The sequence below is a fragment of the Muntiacus reevesi genome, chromosome 3, assembly GCF_963930625.1.
Source record: "Muntiacus reevesi chromosome 3, mMunRee1.1, whole genome shotgun sequence".
In the NCBI taxonomy this organism is placed as follows: Eukaryota; Metazoa; Chordata; class Mammalia; order Artiodactyla; family Cervidae; genus Muntiacus; species Muntiacus reevesi.
Window position 1 is genome coordinate 173609776 of NC_089251.1, and position 11934 is coordinate 173621709.

At 44.7% G+C, this 11934-nt stretch overlaps 1 protein-coding gene across 2 annotated transcripts in view; it reads right to left on the minus strand.

Moving 5' to 3' along the window:
• Window positions 1-11204, minus strand: part of UST (uronyl 2-sulfotransferase) — a 322913-nt gene extending 311709 nt beyond the window's left edge. Inside the window, exon 1 of one of the 2 annotated variants that reach the window (XM_065931174.1) lies at window positions 10477-11204. In XM_065931174.1, the coding sequence (XP_065787246.1) occupies window positions 10477-10732 (256 nt within the window). In that variant the 5' untranslated portion in view covers window positions 10733-11204. The remainder of the gene's footprint in view (window positions 1-10476) is intronic. The other variant, XM_065931173.1, reaches the window with a different exon arrangement.
• Between the last annotated feature and the right edge of the window lie 730 nt (window positions 11205-11934).

Consider the following 11934-nt stretch of genomic DNA (forward strand, 5'->3'; position numbering starts at 1 on the left):
TTGCCCCAGCACCCATCAGACGCTGGACAGGTCAAGGCAACATGAAGAAGCAGAGAATGGAAAACAGAAGCAAGTTCACCAGCCTTTCGACAAAGATATGACCCGCTATTTTGGTTCACTGTTCCTGCCCTGACCTCCAATGGAAGGGAAGTGAGACCCAGAGACAAATCCGCGGCCAGACTACTGGGCGCCGTAGTCCCATCACGAGGGGGAAAGGCTCTAGCGGCAGCCCCAGTGTATGCCAGGCTCTGCGATCGTTTGAAAGAGTAGACTGATGTGGATCACAGTCCAGTCCTAGGCCAGCTGGCGATCCCAGAGAGGGAGCTGTGCCATGCTCCTTTTCTTACAATTATGTTAATATTGTGAATGCAAGGTGTGTGTGTCTGGGGTGGGGAGGAACGTGGATAAATTCAAAACAGAGAAAAGCAGGCTGGGCAAAGAATGCCTTTTTCAGATGGTTTCCAGGAAGCAGAAGAGAGGTTAAGAAGCAGAAAGATTTGTGTGCGTATAGTTAACAGGACAAATGACTGGAGAATGTCAGCTGCTGATGAGTCTTCATCAGCTTGAAGGTGAGGGTGACAAGATAAGCCACAAAAATACTGCTTCGGTAATTTCACACGTCTTGGGTAGAATGGTTCATTCAAACAGAAGCAAGCCATGAATGAATCTGCATATTCCACTGGTATGTGTGTGTGTGCCAAAAGAAAAGGGGATCTGAGAGAAGCAAAGAATAAGGCGAGAAAATTGGCATTTGTTGAAATCAAATGCAAGGCCTTGAGTTAGACAAGTACTTTATAAAATGTTGTGCTTAGTCATTCAGTCACATCCGACTCTGCAATCCCATGGACTGTAGCCCGCCAGGCTCCTCTGCCCATGCGGATTCTCCAGACAAGAATACTGGAGTGGGTTGCCCTTTCCTCCTCCAGGGGATCTTCCCAACCCAGGTCTCCCTCATTGCAGGTGGATTCTTTACCATCTGAGTTACCAGAGTAATCCCATCATGTGGGGCTTCCCTGGTGGTGCAGTGGTAAAGAATCTGCCTTCCAATGCAGGAGATGCAGGTTCGATCCCGGGGTCGGGAAGATCCCCTGGAGAAGGAAATGACAACCCGCTCCAATAGTCTTGCCTGGAAGATTCCATGGATAGAGAAGCCAGCAGGCTATATAGTCCTTGGGGCCACAAAAGAGTTGGATAGAACTTAGTGACTAAACAACAAACAACATGGATTAAAACACCTCAGGTTTTGAGAAGATAAGAGCACTGCCTGCGTTCCAGCTAAGAAGTGGAAACACAGTCGTTCATACCCAGATCCCTGCTCTAAAGCTTGTACTTTTTCTAGTATCTGATGCTTTTGATCCACAGAAAGCTTTCAGTGAATATCTGCTGAATGACTGAACAAAAAGTTTATATGTTTCAGAATACTTTCATTTTATTTTCATAAGGCTGTAAAAGTCACACTCACTGAACTAGAAAAAAAAAATCAATGATGTTTCCAGAAATGCATTATGGTTTAATGCAAGTGGTTATTTAAATCATCTATCAATGAATGAAATCAGAATTACTTAATCAAGGTCGTAACTTAAGATTATTTCTGTGTCTTTCAGTAAACAAGGTCAAAGGGTTTATGCACTGAGCTTTAATTTTATAATCTATTATTCTGCCATTCTAGGTTAAAATCCATTCAGTCACTATTTCAAAACCCACATCATCTTATGGTCTCATCTCCTTACAGTCATGCTTGAAATATATCAGCTAATTTAATACAAATTGCTACTTAAGGAAGACATTGACCTAGAGCAAGAAACAAACTGCTATTCTGCAAATTCCCAAAACAACTGGTTTAGGGTTCAGGAAAATGACAAGAAACAAGAAGTTTGCATTCTAGTATGCACTCAAATCTCTAGATTGACCTCAGGCATTCTTAATTACAAGGAAAGCTCTATGAATGCAATCCTAAATCCCAACAGGTAAGAGGTAGAAAACATTAGAGAAGAAAACGTTTATAGAACTGTATGTCGTAGTGGTTTTAACATCTTTGGAGCATATGCTTCAAATAGCCAGAAAGAGATGGGCTGGAGAACCAACCATTGGCTAGAGTCTTTCCTGGAACCCCTCCCCACATTCTCTACTGAAAATAGGGACAAAACAAAGCAGAATTGAAGCCCTAGTAAAGAACAGTCTGCTTAGCAAATATTTTGAATCAACAGATACTTCCTACGGGTTCATGTGGAGCACCCAGGAGAGGTGTCACAGTAGAGATGGAAGTATTGAGCAAGCTTCCTCCTTCCAAGGAGCTTGCCTACAAATTATGACAACACACAGTAGAGTGTCAAAACTTCAAAAGTGATTATGAAATAAGTACTAAGGAGTTCAGAGATCACCCTTGGAATTTGAGCTTCCTTAGCTATCAGCAAAGGGGCAATAGCAGAAGCCAAAGCAGGTGGGTGGTGAGACAAGAAAGATGGGCCAGTGGCTGTCCTTGGGAAATTACAGACAATTGCTATAAAATCTGAGATAGACTGAGAAGTGCAGCATACCCTGGGCACTTCACTGCTATCTGGCTCCCTGATAATTTTTAGTATAAGAGTGTTACAAACTATTCAAATTGAATCTCTTATCAGGCAGCATGGAATTGACTGTACTTATTTTAAAGCTTCTTATTTTGATAATATATAATTTTAAAACCTACTAAAAATGTCTAACACTTTGAAGGAAATATTTCTTCCTAAAATCCTAATTTATTTTACAAAAGTTAAATTTCTAATTTATTTTATTATTTTACTTAAAGAACTATATATTTGTCCTGTATATTATATCACAATGTGAATAAAAAGGAATTGCATATGAATCCTAATTTTGTAAGAATGTTCTAAATTTCCTTGGTGGCCTCATAGTACATAGTATAAGGAACATAATTTACACAAATGTTTTCCCCTGCTGAACTCATTGGTTCCATTCTACTGAAAAAGCACAAAGAAAGAATTCTCACACCACTGTACTATAATCTGCTCTTCAAGATTGACAATACTCATACTCCAAATATAAGTCACAATAATCTTTGTGACTCCTATAAAATAGTTTTGTTACCTATTTATGAATTTTCATACAGTAGAACTAAATGTAAAGTGTTTACTATTCAAAGTCATTCATAACTGTAAAACAAGACTCCCAAGATTCTTTTAAAGTGGTCTTTGTGTTCAATCACTAGAAATTTATTTAAGTTTTACTCTATACCCAGACACTGTACTTAAAACTCAAAACAAAAAAGCCAACTCAGGTAAAAAAAACAGGCAAAGAGTGTGAATAGGCATTTTTCCAAGGAAGATATACAAAAAGTACAGGAAAAGATGTCCAACATCACTTATCATTAGGAAGATACCAAAAATAAAAAAGCCACAATAAGATACCACTTCATACCCATTAGGATGTCTACAATCAAAATAATGGAAAATAACAAGTGTTGGTAAGGCTGTAGAGAAACTGGAACTCATAAACTGTGGGTGGGGATATACAATGGTGCAACCACTGTGGAAAACAACTTGGCAGTTCCTCAATAAATTAAACACAGAATTATCATATGACCTAGTAATTCACTCTGACATGTATACTTACGGCAGAAAGTGAAGAACTAAAGAGTCTCTTGATGAAAGTGAAAGAGGAGAGTGAAAAAGTTGGCTTAAAACTCAACATTCAGAAAACTAAGATCATGGCATCCAATTCCATCACTTCATGACAAATAGATGGGGAAACAATGGAAACAGTGAGAGACTTTATTTTGGGGGGCTCCAAACTCACTGTAGATGGTGACTGCAGCCATGAAACTAAAAGTTGCTTGCTCCTTGGAAGAAAAGCTATGATTAACCTAGACTGCATATTTAAAAGCAGAAACATGACTTTGCCAACAAAGGTCCATCTAGTCAAAGCTATGGTTTTTCTAGTAGCCATATACGGATGTGAGAGTTGGACATTCATAAAGAAAGCTGAGTGCCGAAGAATTGATGCTTTTGAAGTGTGGTGTTGGAGAAGACTCTTGAGAGTCCCTTGGACTGCAAAGAGATCAAACCAGTCAATCATAAAGAAAAATCAGTCCTGAATATTCATTGGAAGGACTGATGCTAAAGCTGAAACTCTAATACTTTGGCCATCTGATGCAAAGAACTAGAAAAGATCCTGATCCTGGGGAAGATTGAAGGTGGGAGGAGAAGGGGATGATAGAGGATGAGATGGCTGGGTGGCATCATCAACTCAATGGACATGAATTTGAGTAAGCTCTGGGAGTTGATGATGGACAGGGAAGCATGGTGTGCTGCAGTCCATGGGGTCACAAAGAGTCGGACACAACTGAGCAACTGAACTGAATTGATATACTTAAAAGAACAGAAAATAGATGTTCATACAAAAACTTATATACAAAAGTTCACAGCAGCCTTAGCACAATAGCCAAAAGAAACAACTGAAATGTTGAGAAATAGACGAGTGGATAAACAAAATGTGGTATATCGATACAATGGAATATTATCCAGTCATAAAAATGAATAAGTGCTGATACAGGCTACAATATGAATGAACCTTGACAGCAATTTTCTAAGTAAAAGAAGCCACGCACAAAAGACCACACATTAAATGATTTCATTTCTATGAAACGTCCAGAAGAGGCAAATCTATAAAGACTAAAAATAGATTAGTTCCTAAGGGCTTGGGGAAATGGAGGAATAGTGAGGTGATAATTAAAGCGAACGAGGATTTTCTTTTTGGTGATGCAAATGTTCTAGAAGTGACTCTAGCAATGGTTTCACTTATCCAGGAATATTCTAAAAACAGTTGAAACTATTACATTTTAAGTGAGTGAATTAAAAATCAACAGCATATACTGAAGTGTGCTTCATTTGGAAATTTCTTGCACAATAGTTGTTACATTGTTTTGACTTCTGCAACAAGAATTTGGTGAAATTCCAGTGTTCTCTCCCCATTTCTGATAAAGGGTTTATATATATCACTGTTTGCTTAAAGTTGTTTCTGTAATAAAAATAAATATAGGTAGGACAAAACTTATTTGCAATCAAGACTTAACTTCTTTCTAAAAAATAAAAAAAAACAGCAAGTGACAATTTCTAATCATTCTAGTAGCTACAGTTTTTCAGATAAGATGCCTTTTCACTGTCCATCACTGACCTGTTCAGTGCAGCTGCAGGGAAAGCTACAGTTTCTGCTCCTGCTATTTCCCTCTAGGGAAGCAAAAGATACTATTTCTTTGGGGACTCAAAAATCTTGAGCACTTTCATTCTAGTTTCTCAAATACAAAACCAACTAGTGTTTTAAACTTGGATCAATGACAGGGAATTTGAAGAAAGACAGTATCCAGATAATACATATTTATCTGTAGTTTAAAACAACTCATACTGAGATGAGTCTACATTAAAAATAGTTTACAAGACAGAATGCTTTTCACTATTCATGCTGTGTGTTTACAGAACAGTCTGCCATAGCTGAATTCCATTTTCTATCTTCCTCTAAAACAGTGCTACTGTGTCCCCAACCAACCCTATAAGATAAACTTGCAGCTATGAACAAGAATGTTATTTTCTTTTTATGTCAACGGTTTCTATTGATTACATCATATTTTATGCATTCACTTCCTAGATTACTGTCTGGGGACTGGGGTATTATATTTAAACTATATATGATGTGCAGAAGGAAACTTAATTTGACTATTAAGGTTTAGAGAAACTATTTTGCAACAAGTCTGGACCTCAATTTTCACATTTTCCTTTAAACTCATTTAAACTTAGATACTTTCAAGTCAATAAAGTTACATCTTTTTCTTTCATTTTTGACTCAAAATTGCCACGCTCATATGTAATCTACATATCAAGACCGGCAATTCTGAAAACTAGAGTAGTATATCCCCATTTAAAATAGTGTAAGTTAAAAAAGGAAAGGAAAGCCTATCAACTTGAGATCAATCCAACAGATTTAGTTCCCATAGATTTAGTTCCCATAAAGGCTAAATCACATATCCAAGTCTTGACAATAAATCATCAAGAGTTTGCCGGTTGTACGGGATCAGTAGTAAGCCATCTGGCTTATTCAGTTTACATCTATGTAACGAGTGTTATTCCAAGTTTTTGATATTTCCACAGCTCATAAGTAATGAGTCTACTGGCAGAGGCTGCATCATAATCTAATTTCTATGGGAGATTTCATTTGATTTTGGTTAGTTTTCTACAGCAAGTCAAAGTCTGAATGCCACTTCAAAATAAATGAAATAATTTCAATGAACTGCACAGACCATGGTCTCCAAGTTTAAGTATAGCAATTTGCTCTATTCATGTCTACTGCCCCCACTGTGTGTTTATGCTCTCTTTCCTCCACCCATTTCAAGGAGGTAAAGAAGCAAGACAAGAGTTCTCTCTGCATAAATTTCCTCCCCCTCACACACTTTCCTTTTTATTTATAAATCTGTTGCAGCAAAAAGCATCTCTAAAAAGAACAGACTTTGCCCTTCCCCAAACTGCCTAGGAAAAAAGAAGCTGCTTGACCCCAGTGCCTTTGAGAAGAAGCATCTTTACCGACTCCCCTTTCTTCCTCCACACTATGCTTTCTGCTTGCTCCCCTTCACCTCATTCCATGCATCTCCTAACCTCAGACAGTCAAAAGCCAGTTGGGGCTACAACTGTTGGCTGCTCTTCCTCTTGAAACAAAGGGGCACATGCAGCAAAGTAGAAGCATTTTTAAAAGTTGAAGCTTAAAAATGAAACCATGCCCATCACTTTTAAAATATTTTATAAATCACTTCTCTCACTCTCATCCCTTCTTCTTCTCTTAAATACATAGGGAATGTCCCAAAAGCAATGTTTGACTCTAGAACAATGTTCACGAACTGAGACTGGCATCGGAATTCCCTGGAAGACTTACTAAAACAGACTCTGGGGTCCCACGCCCAGACTGCTTCATTCAGTAGGTCTGAGATGAGACCTGAGAATCTGTACTTGTAACCAGTGACCAGGTGATGCCGATGCAGGGACCACACACCGAGAACTACTGTCCTAGACAGGGGCTTCAAGGTGGCACAGTGGTAAAGAATCCGCCTGCCAGTGCAGGAGATGCAAGAGACGCGGTTCAATCCCTTGGTCGGGAGATCCGCTGAAGCTGGAAATGGCAGCCCACTGCAGTATTCCTGAGTGGAAAATTCCACGGACAGAGGAGGCTGGTGGATAACAGTCCATGGCGCCTCAAAGAGCTGGACACAGCTGAGCAACTGAGCATGCACACATAGCTTAAACAGAGAATGAATGTTAAAGAAAGAGAGAAATTAAAAATTTAAGATTCCAATTCACCTCACCTCCAACTGTGGGACTCTGGGAGAGTCCAGTCGCCTAGTTCATGGAGGTGGCATCTTGGAGATGAAGAACAGGAAGATGGAGTTAAGAGCAGGCCTGCTGCTTGCATGGTTTCCCTTCTCTGCTGGCCCCTCAAGATACTCAAAGTATCAAGAAAAGGAAAATGAAATTATAGAAATAAAAATGATCATTTTTTGACCAGTCGGTTCTTTAGTACCCCACTCACATCTTGGCTCTATTTCCTTTTTCTCTTAAACTGCTTGTAGTATTAATGCAGTGGGCACTTGATTCAACCAGACGTGGGTTCAAGTCTTGCCTGACTTACTCTGTGTCCTTCAACAAGTCAGTGAACTTCTTTGCCCTCCCTTCTCCCATATCAAAATTAGGGATAACACCTGTACCTAATCTATGATATTTCTGTGCTAATACAATTTCTTCCTACATGTGCATTGACTGGCACATACACAGTAAATGTTACCTTTTGTCATAAATGGTCCTATTTCTTTGCTGTGAGAATATTCAGTGTTCAGTATGTTACATATCACACTACCTATTTGATACAATAGGTACAAATGTCACTTCCACAGATGTTTATTTAGTAGCTACTATGTGTCAGATGTAATATATTATAGAAGTTTATTAAAAATAATACTCTGTCAAGAAAAATATTGCTAAAAATAATATTTTTATCTGGAAAATTTTGACTTTATGTGAACTTATATTTAAGAAAAATACTTGCCTCCAAAATTGGCTACCTAGGAAAATTGAGAGGATGTGTTTACTAACCACAATTTTGTTTTCACAGACACTAAAATAGTAGAATGGAGGAAGCAAGGGGAGCATAATTCTGCAGATACCTTGGCCTTACATTATTAAGGGTATATTTTAGACCCTCTTAAAGACCACAAGCCCACTTTTCCTGAAAATCATTATGTTTACATAACAAAACAACAGGGAACAAATTTGGCCAAGGGTTATCTTATTTTCAGCTCACAGTGACGTCATTTTCAACCCATTACATCAGTCAGAAATTCAACGATGAGTTAGTAATAGGAGCAATATGCCATCTTTCAGTTCTTTCTGGTTCCCTGAGTGAATGCTTGTAAATTCACCCTTTCACCAACAGAGCCCCCAAATTTATCAGGCTTCATTTCCTGGAGTATATAATGAAAGCGCATAAAATTCTGGATACCGCAGGTATCTGACTGAATTTTCAAGCAGTTAACAGGCTAGATACTGCGGTTTCTTGATTTTACCCTCATCTCACTACATGCCTTTGATCCTTCCTCCTCCCAGATTTCCCTGCCCCAAGAAGGTTATCAGAAGGACATTTTAAGAGCTGGGTGGATGTGTTACAGGCAGTCTGGTCCAGGCGGGAATTTTACCTATGGAAAATGCCCTGCCCAAAGCCAAGTGCTCCATAGGACATCACAGGTGTCTTCCTTCACTCTCCACTATGCTTTCCCTACATCACTGGCCTCTGTATTTTGCCTGAAAAGAACCTCAACAAAGAATTCCTTATCAGAGTTCATGCAGAAAGACACCTAAGCTTCTCAATCACTTCCCTCCCTATGCCAGTTACTACAGCAGCGACTGTTGGTAATAACGGCAACCTGTGTGGTAGCACCAGGAATCTGCGAGCCAATGGGGCTGAGACTTCCAAACAGAACTCCCAGAGAAAAGAGTTGATTCTTTAGCAAAAGTACATATTACCCCATGTTCCCTAGGAAACCAGATGCTGAGGATTATTCTTTGGAAATCCACTTGGGCAATGTTTTCCTCTAATTTTCTCTAAAGCATCTTTAAAAAACCCCGTAGTTCCCCAAAGTTTCTACCCAAAGAGAAGAGTAGCTTTTAAAACCTGAGCTTCTCTACGCGGGAAAACAAAGCATTGCTTTATCTGCATGTACATTTCAAAACGCTCTAACACATCTGTCACTTTGCTGAAGTGGTTTTCTTCCTTCGAAACCGATCTGCTATCTAGACCTGTGGCTTCGGCGACGAAGGGATTTTTGTGGGTGAGGTTGGCAGCCTCCAACCGCCGGAGTCGTTTGGCTCGTGGTTCCAGCGCTCCGGGGGCTTCACTTCGCGCGCTGGCTCGGGTCACGCAGATGCCGGAAGTTCCCCGGGGGCTTTAGTTTATCCGCTCGGACGTTGGCGATGATCTGGGCCCGCTCAGCCTCTCCTCTTCCACCCCCACCCACCACCGTCGAGACCTGCTCTAGCCACGACTTGCGAGAGAGGAGCATCCTCCCTTAGCCAGGCGCGCACCGGGGACCTGGGGTACGCTCGCTGGGCCCTGGCACCCCCTCTTCCCGCGCAGTGATCACCGATCCGCAGGTCACATCCTCTCTCTGGAGCCGCTCTTTTCGCAAGCTCCTTCCCCTCACCTCTTCAAAAACATAGGCAGCCTTGCTCCTATTAAACCAGGCACGACCTCCCCCAAAAGTTCAGACTTGGGACATGCAGCGCTATGGATCGTTCAGCCGAAGCAGGTCGATCCCTGCTACGGACAGCTAGGTGGGGAGGGGATGCCCCAAGCACAAACCAGCTCACGGACAGCGTGGGAGCCCGCAAACCGCCCCTGGGCCACCCAGGCCGGGGACAGGAGGAAATCTTGCGGGACAGAATTCGCAGAACGGTCCCCGGGGAGAAACTAATCCCACCCCCGCGACGCGGAGCGCTGGACGGGACGGGACTGTGGTCACTAACAGTGCCATGCACGGGCCGTCGCTGCCCCTCGCCTCTCCCCGCTCTGCCAGGCCTGATTACACACACACACACACACACACACACACTCGTACATACTCACTAACTCACACGCCAGCACTCCACCCCAGACGGGGTGGCCGAGGCGGGGGGAAGGTATGCGGCGCCCCGCCCCGGGGTACCTGCCGGGCAAGTTAACCCCGCGGCGCGACCTCCGCCCCCCGCCTCTGCGCAGACAGACAGACGGACGCGCTGGAGGCAGCAGGCGCTCAGGGCCGCCGCACGGATGCTCGCGGGAGTCCCACCTGGGGAGCCTCAACGAAGCGGCGGCGGGGGCAGCGCCAAAGTGCCTACCGCGCCCGGCTCCCCCCTCCACCCCGCCCCGGCACAACTTCGCGCCGCCCTCGCTCCCGCCTTCCTTCCTTACCCAAATACTGCCGCAGGTCGAGCAGGAAGCGCGGGGGTCCCCCGCCGAGCTGATAGAAGAGAGAGCCCAGGCAGAAGACCAGCAGGGTGGCCATGCAGAAACCGTAGTCCCGGAGGGAGAAGCGCACGAAGGGCAGCAGGGAGACCCGGCGCTTCCAGCTGCCCAGGCCCGGAGGGGCGCCCCCCAGAGGGGCCCCATGGGGCCAGGGATCCGCGCCGCCGCCGGGATGCTGCGGCTGCTGCTGCTTCTTCTTCATCGCCGGCTCCGCCGCCGCGCACAGCCTGCCCGTGCCAAGAAGAGGTCACCCATCCGCCTGCCCATCCGAGGAGGAAAGCCCGGCCGGCCGGCTGCACATGGGCAGGGCCGCGCCGAGGGCAGCCCGGGTGGGGGGCGGGGAGGGGGCCGAAGTTGCCGGGCTCAGGAGACTTTCCTCGGCATGGTCCCCGCCGCCGCGGCCCGAGCGGCCGAGGTGCCCGTCCCCGGCTCGGCGGCGCTGCCCGCGCCCGGCCCGCTAGCGCCCCCGCGTCCCGCGCCCCGCAGCGCCTCGGGCTCGCTCGCGGCCGCCGGGGCTCGCCTCCAGCGCCAGCGTGGACCCCCCCGCCCCCGGCTTTGTGGCTGTCGGTCTCGGCGTGTTTTGTCCCGGCTCAGGCTCCTCTACAAAAACTGCGGGGAGGAACCGGAGGCGGACACCATCCCCTCGCTCCACCTCCTTGACAGGGGTTTTCCTCCTTCCCCTCCCCTTTCTCCCTCCGGCTCTCCGCCGCGCTCTCTCCTCCCTCTTTCCCTCCCTCCTTCCCTCCCTCTGCTCGGGTCTCCGGGTTTCTCTGGGGTGTCATGTTACTGCCTCTCCCTGGAAGCGGGGGGGGGCGGCGATTATTCGCAACAGGGAAGAAAGTTTCTGGGTGTGTGTGTTTTTTTTCCCCCCTTCCTCCTTTCTCTCCAATCTGGCCTCGGTTCTTGCGCCACCAGCGACCTCTTGGGGGCCCCCGCTGACTTCCCTCTGGCAGGAAGAGGCACGACTTCTCTTAGTACGATATGTTTGTGTATGTGTGTGGTTTTTTTTGGTCCTCGTCTTTTTTCTTATTTAAGAAACTTGACTCTCCCTCTATATCCCAAGCTGTTTACTAAAGCCGGATAAAAGGTACTTGGAGATGGGTTCAAGACTCTGCTGAGATGGTTAAAGAACAAGTGGTGGATATTATCATTAAACCTGCCCACAGGGCCAGGCTCGTCGCCCCAGCTCCAGGAAGGGAAATAGAAGAAGCAGTCTCGCCTTCACGCTGCAGCTGCTCCTCTGCGACCGAGGGATCAGAGAGGCAAGGCGGGTGGGGAGTGTTCCAGGGCGTACTCAAGCGGTTCCTCTGGCAGATGTTCAGGCAAAGAGCCCTGATCTATTTCATCGCTGCCTTGCAGGTCTTCCCATGGGCTTCTCTGGTGGCTCAGACGGTAAGAAAAAAA